This window comes from Ambystoma mexicanum, chromosome 12 (assembly GCF_040938575.1).
Source record: "Ambystoma mexicanum isolate Mex_15411 chromosome 12, UKY_AmexF1_1, whole genome shotgun sequence".
Classification (NCBI taxonomy): domain Eukaryota; kingdom Metazoa; phylum Chordata; class Amphibia; order Caudata; family Ambystomatidae; genus Ambystoma; species Ambystoma mexicanum.
Genome location: NC_090936.1, coordinates 148,463,183 through 148,483,860, shown reverse-complemented (window position 1 = coordinate 148,483,860; position 20,678 = coordinate 148,463,183). Strand labels below are relative to the sequence as shown.

Sequence of the window (20,678 nt, the reverse complement as noted above, 5' to 3'; positions counted from 1 at the left end):
CCACCAAATATTTGTCATGATGCCTACCCCCAAGGACCCAGACCAGGTCCAGCAACCCCGGAAGCAGGCATCAAGTTATTTTGGGCAAGCCCAAAAACCCCTGCTAGGGGCTGTTTGGGTGCAGTCCTGGCGCCTATGATTTACACTCAACTCCACGGGTGGTTAATTCCCTTTCTCCATTTGCAGAAGAATATTCCTACCCACAAATTCCCACCCGGGCGTTATGGATACCTCAGAGACTGACAATTGGCCCAACTACTAGGGGAATTGAGGGCTGAAGTGCATTCCGCCCGTCAAGAAACCAATGCTCTTAGGAGAGAACTGATTTTGTCAAAGGAGCGAACTGATGACCTTGCTAGGCAACTCTTGCAAAGCCAGGCTGGACAAGCACCCCTACCTGGTTCCGGGGGAAATCCAGCTCCTGTGTTATCGGGTAACCCTGTGCAAATAAACCTACTAGGAAATATTCCATTAGCTCCACCCGAACGCTTTGCCGGAGATCCCAAAAGGTTTGCCGTGTTTATGAACCAATACCGCTTGCACTTTTTATGCAGACCTGGAGCCTTCCCAAACGATCAAGCCAAGGTAGCCTTTGTATTGTCATACCTCAGCGGCAGTGCAGCTGATTGGTCAATTCCACTAGTTACTCAGGATGACCCAATTCTTCGGGGTTTTCAGGGGTTTCAAACAAACATGGAAAGGCTATTTGCCCGGCACTCCCAAGGACAGGCCCTGGATAACGAACTTTTGTCCCTACGACGGGGTAACCAGGACCTTCTATCCTACATCGCGACCTTTAATGGGTTGATAGTGGAAACTGGATGGCCGGAGGTGAAACGAATCACGTTATTTCATCGAGGGCTTCGAGGAGAACTCAAGGATGTCTTGGCTCAAGTCGTGAACCCACCTCAAGACTGCCCTGAATATATAGACTTAGTGGTCCAGTTAGATCACAGACTTCAGAACAGAAAGGCTGATCGAGCCAAGTTTGAGAAGCGGGTGTTGGTCAAAACCCACGCTAACCCCAAAGGAGCAGATGCTTCAGAACCCATGCAAATCGGAGGGGATAAAAGGACCCTTAACCCAGAAGGAAAGAGAAAGGAGACGTCAAATGCAATTGTGTCTATATTGTGGTACTTCTGGGCATTTTCTACGGGATTGCCCTGTAAAACCACCCAAGAAGGTGGTAGGAGCTGCTGATAAAAGCTATATGGAGTCAAACTCGGGAAACGACCACGCCCGACAAGCGTAGAGGTCCGCTTGCCGAGCTTGAAGAAGGATACTCAGACCTCGCATTTCATCATACCAATGGTCCTCGTAGATCCAGGGCAGCCATCGCGTATGCACGCAGTAAGGGCATACATTGATAGCGGGGCCATAGAAAACTATGTGGACTATGAATTGGCTTCCAGGATGACTCTACCTCTCTGCCGAAAAACCACCTCAGATGTCATCACCACAGTCGATGGAACTGAAATTGCCTCTGGGCCTGTAACTCATTCCACCGCAGAGATGACACTATTGGGTCAGGATGGGCATCGACAGACTATTGTGTTTGATCTAATCAAAGCCCCACAGTTCCAAATAATACTGGGGATACCTTGGTTGGAAACACATAATCCTTGTATTGATTGGCGAGAGAAGAAAATAACCTTCCCGGATTGTGCACAAACCTGTTACCCACAGAAAAATCAGAACGCAGGCCTGGCCACAGTAACCACAGCAGCAATGCAACTACCTCCAGAATACCAATAATTCCAGGATGTCTTCCAAAAAGAACAGGCAAACTCCTTACCTCCTCACAGATCGTACGATTGTCAAATCGATCTCATACCGGTGCACAACCCCCTTGTAGCATGATTTATGCCCTTACGGAACCTGAGAGCCTTCACCTACGACAATATTTAGACCAGTACCTTGCCAATGGCTTTATTCGCCCATCCAATTCCCCTGCATCTTCAGCTTTGTTCTTCGTGCTCAAAAAGGAAGGTGACCTCAGAACCTACCCATTGCCTCTGATCCCTGAACTACTAGACCAAGTGAGGGACGCTTGTATATACACTAAATTAGATCTCTGGGGGGCATACCATCTGGTACGTGTAAAAGAGGGCGACGAATGGAAGACTGCTTTTCGCACTAAGTATGGGTTATTCGAATACCAGGTGATGCCTTTCGGGTTGTGCAATGCACCAGCAGCCTTCCAATACTTCATGAACGATGTCCTTCATGAACACATTGACGTTTGTGTTGTCGTATATATCAATGATATTCTAGTATGCTCCTCTTCAGAATCTGACCATGTGAAGCACGTCCGAGCAGTCCTTGAGAAATTGCGCCAGCACAAACTATATGCAAAACTAGAAAAATGCGTTTTTCATTCCACAGAAGTTGAATTCCTTGGGAGTCCGAATGGACTCACGAAAGGTGGACGCAGTCCTTAAGTGGCCATCACCAAGTTCAGTTAAAAGAGTACAAAGCATGCTCGGCTTTGCCAATTTCTACCACAGATTCATCCCAGATTTTTCACATGTCGTACATCCCATCACAGCACTCTTGCGAAAAAATAAACGCTTTATGTGGACTGAAGAAGTTGAAAATGCCTTCCAGGAGTTGAAAGCAAAATTCACGTCTGCACCTGTATTAAAGCACCCGCGCCCTGACCTTCCATACATAGTGGAAACTGATGCATCCAGTCTAGCCATGGGAGCTGTCCTGTCTCAAAAGGACCCTGAAACTGGCCAGCTTCACCCAGTAGAATTTTGGTCCAGAAAGTTCTCGGCACCCGAGTTAAACTATGCGGTTACCGACAAGGAGTTATTAGCCACTATCTTCTCGGTGCCAGGCATACCATTACTGTGATCACCGATCACCGGAACCTACAGTATTTAAAAACAGCCAAGGCCCAATCGTCACGTCAACTCCGATGGGCATTGTTCTTTGCCGAGTTCGATTTCGGGATAACCTATCGACCAGGTTGTAAGAATGGTAAAGCAGACGCCTTATCCCGAATAGGGATGGGAGAGGCAGAAGTGAACCCAGAACCAGTACCTATAATTTCCGAACAAAGGATTCTTGGCATGACTATTCTACAGACACTAGAGGACATTCAGGTAAAGATCCAGCAACTCTTTGATCCTACAGCCCTGCAGGACTGGGTAAAGAAAGGCCCGGACTACTGTCACCAATGATCTGCCTTATTACCAAGGGCGGCTATTTCTGCCACACAAGAAACTACAAGAGCTAGTAATTTCCCGTTATCATGATACCCTAATGGAGGGGCACGCAGGTATTGCAAAAACTGAAGCTAAAATTAAGACAATTCTGGTGGCCCACCTGGCGAAAGGATATTAAATCATGTGTGATGTCTTGTGGCATTTGCGCCCAAAACAAAAGTCAAAAGAAAAAACCAGCTAGACTCTTACAACCTTTAGACATTCCGCCTACACCATGGCACACCTTATCGTTAGACTTTATTACTGATCTACCTCCTTGTAATGGATTTAACACCATTCTAGTTATTGTGGATCTTTTTTCCAAGATGGCCCACTTTATTCCTTTAAAAGGATTCCTTCAGCCTCAATCCTGGCCAAAGAATTCCTCAAACATTGTTCGCATACATGGATTTCCGTCCGTGTTGGTCTCTGACCGGGGCAGTCAATTCATTTCACATTTTTGGAAGAAATGTTGTCAATTGGCGCAAATCGACACTATATTATCGACCAGTCACCACCCCCAGACCGATGGCCAAACGGAGAGGACCAACCAGACTCTTCAACAATACCTGCGTTGTATGTTGCATCAAACTGAGAGTAATTGGAAGGACATTCTTTGGATCGCAGAATATGCATACAATAATTCAGTACATTCTGGAACTGGACAAAGCCCCTTTTATACCCTATATGGGCACCATCCTCGAACCTCAGACCTTGACTCACCCCAACACTTAGAAATGCCCGCAGTGGACCATCTACACGCTACGATTACACAAGCCTTTAAGGAGGCAACTGCACATTTAAAACAAGCGAAGGAGAAATATAAGAAAGATGCTGATCAGCATAGAAGTGATACTCCACAGTACCAGATAGGGGATCAAGTATGGTTGGCCACAAAACACATACCTCACAAGTGAACGCGGACCTTTAACCCTAAATATTTGGGACCTTACTCTATTAAGGCCATTATCAACCCAGTGGCCGTCAAGTTGGACTTACCTGCTAATATGCAAATTCACCCCATATTTCATGTGTCACTTTTGAATCCAGTGCAACCAGGGACAAGACTAACCAAGCCACCAAACCCCATCCTTCTAGACGGGGAACCAGAATTTGAGGTTAAACATCCTGGACTCAAAGATGGTGAAGTCAAAACTTTTTTATTTAATCGACTGGAAAGGTTACGGACCACAGGAAAGGTCTTGGGAACCTAGTGACCACGTGCATGCACCTCGATTGGTGAAAAGATTCTACCGAAAATTTCCCAGACAAACCAAAACCACGGGGAAGAACGACTTTAGGCGGGGCCTTGGGGGCGGAAGTGCTGTCATGATGTTACCCCCGGGAACCCAGACCAGGTCCAGCAACCCCGGAAGCAGGCATCAAGTTATTTTGGGCAAGCCCAAAAACCCCTGCTAAGGGCTGTTTGGGTGCGGTCCTGGTGCCTATGGCACCAGGCTCATATGGAGAATCAGTCCTGGCACCATAGGCGCCAGGCTCATAGAGTAGAACTTACCTGATGCAGACCATGCTGCAAGACCTCCAAACCAAATGAGGCTTGGAAGGGACTATTTTACCTAGGCACTATTTTTTACTCGGGCAGGGCTGGGGAGGAATACTTACCTGGGACTACTTTGGGGGCTATTTAAACCACGCCCGAAGAGCAGGACACGCTTCGTGTTATTCTGCATCCAGCAGCGTAACGCTGACCGTGCCTGCAAGTCTGCATCCATTCTCCTGCCACGCCCGCCTCGGGTTTGGAGCTCCTAGAAAAAGGGAGAAAGAAGGAGAAAAGTTTAGAACAGGAGCAATACCTTTGATCCTTACCTGAATTCCCGATCCATCGCGCCTTCGAGTTGGAAGAAAGAAGTTATTTTATGCGCGTCACCTCGCCTGCTGCAGCGCCGCGCTGAACTCACCGGCCTTCGCAGCATCTTCACATTCCACCGCATCCTCCTGCATGTTCCCACCGCATTCCGGCACCTAGGGAGTAGACAAGAACAGCAAGGTGAGCCAAGGGAATACACAGAGGAATATTAGTAATCCCCCCATAGACTTACCTGATTTTACCACTGGGGGTACTATTCCTCTTCACGGGTCGGCGCAGCTTCCACTGCATCTTTGCCAAATCCCGGCCCCTAAGGGGAAACAAAAGGACATCAAGGTTAAACAAAGGGACTATCAAGGGGAACCCTCCTCACCACATTAGACTTACCTGATTTTACCGCCGGAGGTATTATTCCCCGAGACTTCATACTTTCTCTGTGCCTGAATAAGGGAGAAAGCAACAGGTTACATATTGACATTATTTATCGAACTGTGTTGGAAATACAAATCCTTACCAGAATATTGCCGGTTGCCTTGAGGAAATCTTCACTAGGGTCAAGCTGCAATCTGCAAGGAATAGGACAAGAGTGAAATTCAGGCATTTGAACTCTTACGAACTACATACTTTTTGGAGTCAATATTGTTCTGGAACTCACCAATTCCTTCCAGCCAGTGAAGCAACTGCTTATCAATGCGCCCCTGCGCTCAATGCAGGATGGAGAGCTCATCTTTTCAAACCATCAGGTGAGACTATAAGAGGGGACATCAAAGGTGATCCGTGGGGAGAACAGCAGGGGTGGGGGGATTTACACTCAACACCACGGGTGGTTAATTCCCTTTCTCCATTTGCAGAAGAATATTCCTACGGGCCAAGCAAACGAAGCTATGTGGGCCAGTCCAGTCCGTCATCTCGGCCCTACGCATCACATTGGTGGCGACCGCAGCTGTCCAGTTCAGATAGACGCCTCTGTGGGAGCCAGGTGAGCGTAACAATATTACAATTAATTGATCTTTGCCATGAGTTGTTGGCCATTTGCACTGGATTTGTTTTGCCAATGCGTAGAGTGGCTGGTCTAGTGTAATGATTGGAATCTACCTGGGATTATGGCCTTTAACTGCTGTCTTCACAATATCCATTGAATGGTAAATCATGGCCACTGATAGAGCATGGTCTGGAAATAGAGGACTCGAGATGCAAGTGTTCATTCTCAATCTTTTGGAGTTTCTTCTTGTTGACTTATGTGGTATGCTGCCCAGGTGATTATTGCTGCATCTTGTAGGTTGTCACTAGCCAGAACTTGTGTTACATGTTTCAGACAGGTGTATTCTTTCACCATAGCGTGCGGGGTAACTTGGTAGTCAACTAGGTTCTCTTCGACTGTTGGCAGAGGACAATCTGTTCTCATAGGAGGAACAGGGGCATGCTGGTGTAGCACTCAGGAATGTTTAGTCACTTTCCTGCACAAGGAGTTTTAGTCAGTCTGATCAGTCCCCGTACAAATTAACATCTGGATGTTGACTCTTTCCATGGTACAGCAATATCAATAATTCATGAGCTGTGGTAGAACTTGGATTGTGGTCTATATTTTCGATCACACTAGTTGTGAATAGCCCTCATTTTAACTGAAGGGGAATTACAGCATTTTCTGTGTGATAGTGATGACCTACTTCATTCTCAAGTTCTGATGAGATGAGATGTGCAGCACATTGTCGTATGATATGCTTAACCTGAGTTTTGCCTGTTCATAACCATAGAAACCAGTGCTAACAGAGATGCTAGCACATAGTCTTCTTGACGCTTGTTTCCAAATGATCCATTTAAGTGATTATTAATTTTAAAGATGTCTATTCTTCCTATATTTGCTGCCTTAGCATACAGCACACAAACAACATTCAAATCTAACTCCAACATAGCACTCCACTAAAACAAGTAATTGCAGACCCCAGGCTTCGTAATTAGAGCACTGTCTCTCCACACTGTACTACTCGCCTGTAATGCTTTCACTTCTGCTCCTCCTCCTACTCACCTCGCCATACTCTTTCTCCAATCATGCTAGAATGTCCTCCTTTCTAATCCCCATTATAAAACTCACAACTTGAAACTTCCACTACTCCATCTCTCTTCCATCGCCTTCCAACAAAGTTGACGAGCTAACCATACCTGCTCTAACACCTATATAACTCACCCCCTCTTCCTCTGAGACTCAACATCTCCACTCTTGCTTACCTCCTCAACTGAACATTGCATTGTTGAATGCTCAGTCTGTATGCAACAAAACCTCCTTTATCACCAACTACTTTTACTCCAGCTCACCTCCCCTAGAGCTTGTTGCTATTACTGAAACTTGGATTTCTCCATCTGCCACTCTGGCGGCCCTACATGACTCCAAACTATCCTTCATTCACTCTCATTGACTGCCTGGCAGAGATGGAGGTGTTGGACACCTACTCTCTTCCTGCCTCAATGCCTCACAAATCTCGAATGCCATGTCCTCTCCTACCTCTTCTGCATTCACCATCTCTACTTTTGCTCTGCCTCACTCGGTTCACATCATCTCCATCTATCACCCTTGTTGTCCCACTGGACCATTCTTTGATGATTTTGGGCAACTCCTTGATTCTCTTTCCACTAATCATCACCTCATTCTCTTAGGTGACTTTAACCTTCCCCCTCCAACCACTTCTCAGAAATGTGAATTTCAGTCTTTTCTTAGTGACCACACCCTCCACTCGATCCGTAAACCTACCTACCCACACAGGGGTACCTCTTTGGATTCCTTTTTCATCTCTGCCTCTCTCTGTCACTAATACTCTTTTTACACCATCCATATCTGATCACTCAATTGTTTTCACCACAATCTCCTTTCCACTCTGACTTTTACTCATCATTTGTTTCACCTATTACTTAAAGGAAATGTAAACCTTCTGCTATTCCCCCTCTTTCTCTCCAGCCTACAGTTCTCACTCTCCCCCTTCCCACTTGATGCCTCTTCCACCAACACTACCTTCTCCAGCGTCCAATCCCTACTATATGAGACATTCTCCTCTCACTTCCCACTGCTTACTTTCACCACAAGGTCTCTGCATCCTCAGCCATGGGTCACCTCATGTAAACGCTCTCTCTGCACACACATGGGTCAGCTTATGTGCAAATTGAGGCTTACCCACTTGCATGAGGACCTGCAACTCTACCTCTCTGCCCTGAACTATCTCAAGTCCACTATTGATAGAGCAAAAAGGGAATTCCACCTAACCCTCATTGACTTCCATGCCAACCATCATGGTCGACTACAGGGCACCCTAAACTCCCTCCTCACTCCTCCTATGTCTGACTATCAACTCCACTCTCACAGCTAACGACTTAGCTGAATATTTCACTGCAAACATTTACAAAATTAGAAACTCTCCTGACCTTCCTCACACTCCCTCCTCCTACATTTTACACTCTGCCTACACTACCATCATCCTCTGCCTCTATCTCCCACTTTAGTCACACGAATACTGAGAAAGTGCTATCTCAACTGATGAAGGCTAACCCCTCTTGTGCCCCATCGGACCCTCTTGCACCTCAGCCTGTAAAGTCTAATGCCCCTTTAGTGGCCTCTCACCTCACTTCAATCTGTCCTTCAACTCTGCTTCCCTCTGTTTTCAAAACAGCCATGGTCATCCGTCGCCTAAAGGAGTAATGAGCTGACTCGAACCTACATGCTAACTTTCGCCTGTGATCTCTCCATCCACATTACTCTAAAGTGCTTGAAAGGGGTTTGTTCAACCATTTTACCCTTTTTTTAGACATCCACAACCTTTGAGACCACCTACAAGCAGGTTTCCGCTCCTGTCACTGCAGAGAAACTGCTCTGATTAATTTGTCCAACTTCATCGCCTCTCCTAAGCACTCCAACCTATCCTCTATCCTAATTCTCCTTGACCTGTCTGCTGCCCTTGACATTGTCTAGCACTCTGATCTCCTTAAAACTCTCTCTCTTCTAGTTATTTGCGATCAAGTCCTTGCCTGGATTGAATCCTACCTTGCACCTCACCAATTCTCTGTCTCGTGGAACAACACCACCTCTCAACTCACTCCTCTAACTGCTGGTCTCCTCTTTAGACTCTACTCCTCTGCTCTTGGGCCACTGATCTCCTCCTTTGGGTTCTTGTAACAACTCTTCGCAGACGAAACCCAGATCTTCTCTTTTCCTGGACTCTCCTCTGATCTCTAACAAAATTTCCAACTGTCTCTCTGCCATTATATATTGGCTTTGCGCATTATGATGCTAAACTCTATCAAAACAAAGGTGCTCTTCTTCCCTGCAAAAAATTATCTCTCATCTCTTGCTCTGCCTATCCAGACCCCGCCTGACACACTCCCCTACTCTTCAGCTAGAAACCTTGCTGACATGTATGACCCTTCTCAGGCTTTCTCTACTTTCATCTCCAAAAATGAAACAGCAACTCACCTCAACCTCCTAAATGTTAGGCAAATCAGGCACATACTTCCTTTCAACACCGCCAAGCATCTCTGAACCATTCTGAACTGGTCTACTGTGCTAGCATCCTCTTTGGTCTCCCCAACTATGCTTTCTGACCTCTCGACAAGATCATTAACTTCACTACCTGAACTCTTTGAACTCCCTCACTTCACACCTACTTCCTCATGCGGTCCCCAGGCTGAAAGGCTGACGGTGCAATACAGGGCTAGATTTAAATGTCTTCTCCTGGTTCATAAATCTGTCCATGGTAAGGCACCACTGTATCCATCATACTTTATCCAACTCTACAAGCCTTATTGTAATATCTGTTCTGCCTCTGCGACTACCCGTGTGGCTTCTCGTCCAACCTGTGCTTACTCACTTCCGCTCCTTCTCTCTTCTTGCTCCACTTGCATGGAATTCTCTTTATCTGGACATCTGAAAAACAGTGCACATGGATTATTTCAAAACCAAACTAAAAGCCTACTTCCTCGACTCAGTTACCCTCTTAACCTACCTCTTATCTGCCTGCTAGCTAACATGTCTTCCTCGCCTCTAACCTGCCTCTGTCCCTCACTTCTCCTGCCTTCTCTCTAGCACTTCTCCAATCATGGTGAAATCCTGAGTACAGCTGGCCATACCGGCCTACCTGCCCTTAAAGATGTCAAATGTTCAATGTCCTTAATCTATGTATGTCCACTTATGTATTGTCCACGGTGACTGTTCAATTTACTCCCCTCCACAACCTGGTCAGAATGTCCCTCAAACTCGCCCCCTTGTAAGAAGCTCACGGCTTCCTGACACATCTGATTTATTATCTATTGTACGTTATTTTGTGCTCAAAAGAGCATTGGTCCTCCTTTTATATAAGTAGATATATAAATAAGATAAACAGTGTCACACCTACATCATGTTCTCATGGTTTGCTCAGTGCAGATCCGATATCATTATTAAATATAAGCATCACATGATGGACCTGTTTATGTGCTTCCATGTGAGGAAAATAAGCAAGTATACAGATTTTCATTTTTGTAGAATGTGTGTCCTGAAACTTGTTTCATCCTCATGCTGTACAGATTGCATAGGTCAACAAGTTTAAATATGGGTGCAATTTCATTGTCCGTTCGAGCATCTTCGATGTATGATATAAGTTCTGAAAATGCAATACCATGGTTCATTTGGTTCATTTTTGTTGTGTTTTGTCTCTTGCTCTATAATATGGGGAAATTAATATGGCACATGACATCTTGTGCAATAAGATCGCCTGCACTCAGTTTAGGAATCATGAGTTTATCTTCCAGTTTAAGGGCACAGTGACGATCACAAGCATCAAGTCCGAATGTAGATGCTGGCACAATGATCTTCCAGCTGGGCCATGGATGTCACAAAAAAGCATACCGGTTTTGTATTCACAGAACTTCTTTCTTGAGAGGGAGAAAAATCTTTATTTGAAAACATGAATTCCCATCAAAGAACACAGATTGACAATACAGTACAACGTTAAAAATCATTAAAATGCGATGCAATTCCTACAAACCACACAAATAAAATGTACTATGGGCCATTCATCAGAACATGAAAATTGCTTACGCAAGATAAAAGCCCGTTCAATACATAAATATGCATTGTTAGTTGTCAGTGTGTCCGGAGCGGACAAGAATAAACTTAATGCTGGTGGGGCATGTCTAAACCTACACACTTTTAGTATCGGGATCAGGAAATCTTTCCTCAGTTTTGCTAAAATAGGGCAAATAAATAGCAGATGCAGTACATTATTCCTTTCGCTTTAACATCCAGGACAGCTCCTCCTCTCAGTACAATTTGGTGATGAGTAAAATACCGTCTGCCCAGCGAACAGAAGATTCCCTCTAAATGCCATAATGGCTGCCCTTTTCCTTTTGGATGACAAACCATCAAACCATTGGATGAATCCTGGCCTATCAGTTTTGGGAGCTAGAGTACAATAATAGAATTGCATATTTTGCTTCTGCAATTCGCTCTCACTCCTTGTTCTTGCTCTGTTTAAGAGAAATATTTCTAGAAACTCTTCTTTGGCAATGTTGCCTACCAACGGCTCACCACCTACCAAATGGCCGAGGCCAAGCTCTTGCAGAGATCATTTTATATATTTTAGCCAAGGTAAAGCAACACCAAAAATTCATGGTCATTGGATCTCTCATCAAGGCCCTAGTTACTGACAATTGGGACCTCTCTTATAGGCGTAACCAATAAAGTAGAGGTTGTATTGCTATACGATCCTCCACGTAAGTCAGTTTGAGTTCTTTGTACAACAAATGCCCTATTGGGATAGAATACGGACCCGTCGACCTGCCATTTGCAAATCTTGCAAGAGCCAATGCTACCTCGTCCACTGACGCCACCAGCCCCATATCCATGCTATTGTTGTCATAAGGGGCTGCTCTTTCTTTTGTGCCGTCCACCTTTTCAGGATCACGGTTTTCATATAAAGTCATAAAATGATTAATCCATTTTACCTCACCTACCTGTTCAGCAATGCCCTTTGACAACGTGTTCTCAGCACGCAAACAATCTGCAATTACCCTCCAGTTATCTCTTGAATTGCCTGATGTGGCGGCCCTCTCCAATTTGTGCCAGGCAGATTCCGCATCTTTCTGCCTTACTGCACTTTGGTGCGTGCTTGTACAATGTCCTAGCTGCACTAATATGTGCCTGTGATCTATTTTCGGTTCTAAGTCCCTGTAGGAGTGCTTTATTTTTGCCAGCCTACATTCTGGGTTAAACCACGCTGACCTTTTTGGACCCGGTTGATTAGTCGCTGCAGTCTTCCTAAACTCCAGAGATACACAGGACATTATATCTGTCCAAGCTTCCCATTTGATCTCCATGGGGGCCTATGTGTTCAGACATCTCATCAAATTATCCATAACTGTGCATCGCCGTGGGCACTAAGTAATCAGGGTCCACCATACCCCACGTCTTTTTTCTTGAAAACTCGAACGGGTGAATTTCGTAGAACTATACCTTTGTTTCCTCTACATTGCCAAGCTTGAGGCCTATCGAGTATAACAATGTCTTCATCTTGGGGGGGAATAGACTCTGTGTCAATGGGTAGGTAGTGTGGATTTGCTAGTGGCAGAAGGTTCTGTAGGTTCAATTGACTGGTCAGAATGCGTCTTATTCGGGAAGTCGAGTTGGGTTTTCTTCTTGCCAGGAGTGCAAAATGTGTCCCATCCAGGGAACCAAGTTCATGGGAAATATCGCACAGTGTGGGAAATATTTCTTGCTTAGCTACCTTTTAGATTACAGTAGGTGTCTGCAACCTTATGCTGTCCATATGTTTTGAACTCAAATGCAAAACATCTGGAGGCCCAGAAGTTGCAGACACCTGGATTAAAGGGCTGCAATGAGCACCAGCCAAGCATGCTTTGCGTGCGCCTAATAATGTAAACAAATGACTATCAGCCTAGCTAGGAAACAATGATATTCCCAGGCTCCCCAATAATGGGTCTGTCGCTGCTCTTAGTGCCAAACGAGTGAGGCTGGCCATATCCACCAAGCAAACTTTAAATATTAATCTGCACTCAAAACCTTTGATTCATGTGAAACCCAAACACACGTGGCAAATTACGAAATTGAAGCACTTGGCCTTCAAGGGAAGGAAGCCCAGGTTAGGCTCTCAATCTTCTGGTTGCAAAGTCAGGAACTTGGTATTTCACAAAAGCATTTGCATTTTCTCACTGTAGTGTTTAAAAAAAAAAATGTAACTAACTTCCGAAAGGCGTCCCGTTTATTTATTTCCACACATTCCCGCAATTGTTGGATACAAAAGCTGATGCAGAGGGATAACAATATTTGACGAAGATCAGTTTTAAACAAGTAGGGAAACCGGGATTAGGATCAGTGGTATTATTTCACCAAATTGCTAAATGTTGGGGAAGAACCATACGCAGTCTGTGGCCACCCAAATCACATCATATGTGAGGGGGCAACAAATTAATCTGCACCCCGATGACGACCAGTGTATGTTTTTAAAATTATTTCTTGGACGCCTTAGACTGCAGCATATTGTTAAACTGTGATTGATAACAGACACCAACCCTTTAAAAGCTACCGAAAAGATAAATGCATAATGACTTTTAATGTAATATAAAGTGCTATTCCATAACTTGTTGCACATGGCTCTGTAAGAAAAGAGGGGTGTTTGTGGGATAAAGGAGGAAGCAGATGCGAAACCGGAAGTGTTCATTCAGTGTAGTCTACGGAAACGTCCAAAATGACCAAATCTAAATGACCGAATGCGTGATTTGGCTGAATTTCGTCTGCTACGAAAATTCCAAATGGCCAAAAAGTACAATCAGATCACACGTTCGATGCCTGGGGCGGCGGGGGTGTCCCCGTACCTTTGCTCACTTTATTGTGAGTGGGGGATGCAGGGGTGGCCCCCGCAGCCATCCCAAAAAAAACAGAAAAAGGAAAGGACCCTGTGGTGCTGGTTCCCGATCTGGGAAGTGAAAGGGAACAGGCGTCGCAGGGATACTGCGAGTAAGCGGCCGCAAGGTAAGTGTGGGGGTGTGGGTGGGGGCTGGGACCAAGTTGGAAATGTTCAGGGGAGAAAACACAAAGTTATTTCAGAAAAATAATCTTCAGTCTTTTCTCCCTCGAACATTTGGATATCGGGCTTTCAACCCCGATCCGTAGGCTACAAGTAATCAACCAATCAGCACTGCTATGATTCTATGTGGTTGTTGGTGGTGACACTTGCATATGTGTTTTATTTGGAGGGGAGATTTCAAGATCTACTTGATGACAGTGCTTGGACACTGGGTTAACCGCTGGCATGGTTACACGGTTAAGAGCCAAAGATTTGAGCTTTGGCACTGCAGCATCAATTAATATGGTAATTGCAGGAGTTAAACTGCCATGTGTGTGATGGTGGTGATGAGGTGTGTGTGTAGTGTAAAGGTGCTAGGAAATGGAGAGTTGAAGCTTCTATTTTGGCGAAGGAGAGGGCATTGGGCACTAATGGGGACAGCTTTTATTGATGTTGAATGCTACAGTAAACTATGTTCCAGTTCGGCTGTTCAACTAATAGTGAAGGCTTTTATTTATTGTGTTGTTCAACATAATGCAGAGTTCTTACTGTTCTGGGTCCCATTTTCCTATTTCGTGATGATTGTGGCATGGTGTTCGAGTTTATAGCTGATGGGAAAGAGAAGTGGAGACTGTCCCAACTGATTTCCATCTCTCATGATTCGTTGTTAAAGAGCTGTGTGTAGGTGTAATGCATATGTTAATGAAGCCCACCCGAAGAGATCCTGTCAAAGGGTCCAGTCTAATTTTGTCCTGGTTTACCAGGTTGGTATTTTGGTCTTTCTTTCCTCCGGTAGGTCTTTTGGTCTAGATTTGCTTCTGGTGGGTCTTGTTGTCCCAATCTGGCATGGTTGAGATTGGTCCGGTTTGCTTTCATTGGTCCAGTCTTTAAGGGTGGCGAGCTACTATGGCAGTTAAAGTCTTGTAAATAGGCAGTTTTGAGAGGTTTTTTTTTAATACTAGATGACTTCATTCGTGCAGAGATGCGTTTAAAGTTTCAAAGCTTGGCCAACAAGGTGGAAGGAAAATCCATCATGATATTTCTGGCTGAAATTTGGCCGTGCTACTAAGGCATGACTGCTCCGAAGCGTTCTAGTCTGCCCTTTTTTTGTTGATGCATTTCTTCTTGGTTGATTCTGGACTCTGTGTCATGGGAGGCACAATGAGCAATAGACTTTTGAATTCTATTCTGTATTTGACTGGCAACCATTGGAACGTTCAAAGTGACAATCACTAACCGATCACTGATCAGAAAGTTAAATTAAGGGAAGGCCTACACAGCAGTGCACATAAGTTGCAAGCAGAAACTGGGTAGCATTTGTTATAATGAAAAAATGCCATGATTATTCTGGTCCCATAAACGTCTGGTTTCAAAGTCTATGTCCATACCTCTCCTCTCCTCAGCATTACCTTTGATGTAATGTTGCATGTTTACTTGCTTTTCAGTGAGTTTGCCAACGTCAAACCATTCTGGCTAAATGGGTAAACTAGGATCCAATGTGGCTCTTTTGGTTCTAAAATCAGCAATTTACACACTTTTGATCCCTTGGCCAATCTTTCAATGAATGTAGCTCATTCAACTGGCGCTTTATCATGTCTAAGCATTCTCACTATAAGCAGCTGAAGTGATGTTTCCATGATAGGAACATTTTGCTCAGAGGGGAACTCTGGATTGAACTCCACATGTTCTGTTTCCAACATGTTCAGTTTGTCCACAAAACCAAACACCTACTATCTTGGGCAGTCATTTTTTGATTTAATAAATGACTTTGTACAGCTCTAGGCCTTTCTTGTATGAACACCCACAATTATCAGAGGAGCAAACAGAAGGACAGAGTGGATCTCACTGCAGCCTATGAAGCTGTTAATCACTCTATTCTTTTGGTTGGCCTCCATATCTCTTTTGGCATTAAAGGCACAGCTGGCACACATTTCTCATCCTTTCTTAATGGCAGAAAACTGCAGGTAAGGTCCTTCCTTTTCGTCGCAGCTCGTCCTTTCCTTATCTATGGAGTTCTGCAAGGATCAATACTGTCACCATGGCTCTTAACTCTTACCTCAAACCTCTGGCATACATCATTGCAATCTACTCTGATATTTTTCATTTATATGCAGATCACCTTCGGTCTCGATGGGTCCATGATTGAACAAAATCATGCATGCTCCTGCCTCATACGGATATGTGATGTGAAGGGTCAGAAATTGAGGTGACCACATTTTAGAGGGTTTTTCAAACATTCCCATTTCATTAAACCAAAATTGTATATACAATACCTTTCTTGCCCTAATCTAACAGGATCTTCCCTGCCTAAATAAACTGAGGAAAAACACTCTTAACACACCATTTCATGACCTCCCACTTTTACATTACCATCAACAAGAAAGTATATGGAAATTCGTAAGACAAGCACTTGCATGTGTTCATAACCTGAGTGAATTCCCCATACCCATGTTTTAAGTCAGTCAGGTCCAACACAAGACAACAAGAAAATCCAAGGTAGAAACCTAGTTCCAACACAGCTCTTGATTAAGTCTGTTTGATTGAACGAAACGACCAACACTTCAGTTCAACCTAGAAAAGATCCTTCTCCTCCAGGAAATATAGTTCAAGAAGTTCTTTAAACAGGATGTACTGCTTCTCTTGCAGTGCCACATAACGCAATAACTTCTTGACTCAGAAAATATCACAGTGCTTACTTCTTAGCACCATGAAACACAAGGTTCCTTTCACAGTGCTTGTCTCTTGGCACCATGAAACACAACAACTTAAACTTCTGCTGGAGTGATATGCTCACAGTCTTCTACCTTTGCTTCTGTCTGGGCCACTCTCCTGACATACCTAACTCCTAAAAGTGTATACCACACGGTTTTCACTTCTCTCCTTTAAACACGACTTCTTGCACTTCAAACAACTTTCAACATTTCTGTTCAAGGTTACAGAAAAGACAAGACTTTCACCCATGCCCTTTTAGCTCTGCTAGACGAGCAATGTATTTGTCTCCTTTTTAACACTGCCGCCACTTTTCAACCACTCTTGTCTTTTGTTAAGCCACCAATATAGTACTTTTAATTCAACCTTCCTTTGGCTTTGAAAATGTGAGTTTCTGACAGATAGCTGGTTCTTCCACACATAGTCATTCATTTACAAGCTCTACATTTAAAGATGTTATGTCTGCCCCTTTTCCACTGGTAGCAATGGTTATTCCCAAAATAACCCCTATTTTTCCCTCTTTTGGCTGAGGGCAATTCTTGTTCACCTCTTGGCTTAATGTAAAGCATTTTCGTTCTTTTCTATTCAACTTGTTTAGGTTTAAGACTTGTTTTTACAAGATACAATGTTATCTGGTCTTTACCGAGGCTTGGTCTTTATGTTAAAGTCACTTAAGTGCACACAACCACTATTAATGTTGTTGAAGCTGTTTTTATAATGTACAAGGTTTAAAACTTCCTTCCACAGCGTATTAGCTTATACGCGAGTGATACATTTGTTGCACTCTATTGTCTGACGGGCTGTAGTCAGCTTTAGTCAATTTCACTCCTTCATGAGACAGTTCACTCTTGCCACACTTACAGATGTCTTTTCTCCAAACCTTTGGCAGTAAGGGGGATGTTTAACCACATCAGGTGTAATGTGTTCCTCCTTAAGTGGGATATTTAAAGATCTTGCAAAGCTGGTTGTCATCTTTATGCTGGCTTTTGCTTCACAAATCCGGGAGACCACCAGACAGTGCCATCTCCAACTAAGCACATCCTCTAGTCCTGAACCGATTGCAAAGAGTGCAGGTTACAATCACAATGATGTTATCAACACATGACTGCTGTTGCAGTATTTTTCTGATATTGCCCAAATGTCTTATCCATCAGCTCCAGGTACCCCAGAACTAGGCTGCCATGCTAACTCTCCTCCTCAAACCATGAGATTATGTAATGGAATGTAATTTAATGTTATATGGCACATCCGCACTGATCTCTCTCCATTGGCTTTTGGACTGTCCAGATGAACTTTAACATTTTGTGTATCACTTCTAAAACCTTCTGAGACACTGGCTCAACATACATTAAGTGAAAGATGAAGAACTACTGTCCCCCAAGGCCTTTCAGATCTTCAACAGTGAAAGTTAGGTTTGTTTCAACATAAATAAGGAAGCCCGGAGCAAGAATATTTAAATCTGCAGCTACCACCCTTTCGAACAACTGTCCTGTTGCCCTAAGTCAGAGAAATCACCTACACTTCAGGACAATTCTTGACTCATGTATTCCTATTGTCTTTGCAGCTATCCTTCGGCCCCTTTCTCATATTGCAATTTTGGTCTGCTTCCTTCTTTTCTGTCTGCACTGTAACTTATCTCGGATAACTCTGATTTGCTTCTACCCCAAACCCACTCTTCGCCCCTCATTCCTTTCCCCTCCATCTCTCCTCTGGGGACAATCTGGTATTTTGTACTTTCCTTCCCTTCTAGGCTACCATTGTATGCATGCGTTCCTCCAACACTTCTTATTCCTATCCAATGCGTTTACTAATTTGAATGCTTCCAAGGCCTGTGAAAGTTCTGTCTGTACACCCTTCCCTTGGATGCATCACAAAGCAGCTGCAATGGTAGTTGGTGCCATACAATTTACCAATAAATAAATAAAACACATTCATAATGTTTCCTCAACATCTTAAAAGGGATAAAAAAAGGGTATATGCAGTGATGAGTTGGCCCTCTCCTATGTCCAGAACGAAAGTCCAACATTTCTTGGGGATTTGTCCAATTTCTCTAGGAGATTCATTTTACAAACTTTCCTTGATAGTTAAGCGTATGCCTTATTTATTGAGGAACGCAAAGAAAATCCTGGTCAGGCATTTTATATCCTAAACGTTCACTTAAACTCCAGTGTGAAAATATCTAGACCAGTCAAAGTCCTATTCTGGAATCTGACCACTCTAGTTCATTTAAGGGCAGAGGGGGGGAAGGGGGGAGTGTTGTCTTTGTGACATCTAAATACTGTACAATTACACATGGTAGCTTAGTTTATATTAAAAAAAACTCCATCAGAACTCCCATCTATGGTGGTAGGGTTGTCTCAGTAAGATCTGAATTAAGGACATTTGCACCCTGTAGCTTAGTTTATAAAAAATAAAAACATATTGAGAAGCCCACTGCACAATTGGTGGAGTTGTTAGCAATAAAAACTGCTTTGATCAAGTAATCAGCTTCCTAATGAGTGGCTTGTGTTTCTAATGAGAAATATTGTTTGTGTCCAACAGGAACCTGGGGTTCATTGATACATCTGTAGATTTGATCAAGCTGCTTCTGGGATTGAACATTGCAAAGGAAGAATCCTGTCTTGCAGGTAAGGTGCAGTAAAATATTCAACCGTATGAGTAATGCCGATGGCATAAAAGGACTGTGACATGGTAAAACTATGTTGTCTTGCAATTTGGTGGTGCCAATGTTGCACCTATAGATCTCCATTCGCAGAAACAATCTGCAAGTTAAAAATGTGACATTCAGTACCCATATGCACTTAAAATGTGTGCATCTTCTTTGTATTGAGCTGCACTAGCCATAAACTGAGGATACTACTCCACCATTTATTGAAACCATGGATTAATTTACCCTCTGCTGTACATCCACTGTTAAACATCGGGATTCTAATTCAAAGTTACTTAAGAGGCAAGTCTTTGGGTTCCTTTTCAAGTACCCTTGAAAGAGTATGTTTAGTGATGGGCAGTTAGCCTGAATGCTAGGATTAGGGACAATAATGGATGTTATTCTGAATCCCTTCCTAAAATTCGGAGACTGAGTCACTGACATTGCTCCACGGTGCACATACAAATTTCACCTGCATATTCATTCTCAGATATATTTTGATACCCTTTTGCCTTTTTCTGGCCCCACTCAACTAAACATTATTAATTTTCTGATTTTTGTTTTAAGCTTGTCACACCTTCTGTTTACCTCATGTACTCATTCCCTACAGGTGTTACTTCAGCTTAGCACATTCTCCCTGTGTGTTTCAGTTCAGGACCGACCATTTTCTGCCATTACAAGTTCCCTTGTGTAGGCAAAAAGTGATGTAAGTTTCGTTTCCGCCACATTTTTGGGTAGTTACTACTGCATTTATTGCACTGCGAAACTAAAAGATTGGCCTTGAAATTGCGGATTTATCTTCAGCATAATGCTGGAGGTAAATCATCCACTTTAATTCCCAAACATTGGCAGATTAACTGCAGTGGAATTACAGCTTCGGGTAGACCTGCTCAAATCCCCATGGAGTTTTATGCACTCCACAAATGGGGACTAACACTGCCATACCACCACTTGGAATTGTGTGGTAAGTTCACCGATTTTTGTGGTAGTTCAGCCCACTGACTCGTATTAAGCCATTTGTTGGAGAGCAGAAACATTTTTGGAAGTATGAGTTATAAATAATATAAATAACACTGATAAAGTCAGTGATGCATGTTGTAAAAGCATTTTGATGTTGATTTAAAACAAATACCAACCTTGACAGAGTGAGCAGGTCCTTAAGCCTTAGATCAATAACCACCACCTTACCGTGACCAACAGATCCCTCCCAGTTCCTATCGAACAGGCATCCAGATATTTCA

General features: G+C 43.7%; 1 protein-coding gene across 2 annotated transcripts in view; it reads left to right on the top strand.

Moving 5' to 3' along the window:
* Positions 1-20,678, top strand: part of ATXN10 (ataxin 10) — a 1,945,293-nt gene that overhangs the window by 403,010 nt on the left and 1,521,605 nt on the right. For both annotated transcript variants that reach the window (XM_069628187.1, XM_069628188.1), the window contains one exon: positions 19,332-19,417. In XM_069628187.1, the coding sequence (XP_069484288.1) occupies positions 19,332-19,417 (86 nt within the window). The remainder of the gene's footprint in view (positions 1-19,331; positions 19,418-20,678) is intronic.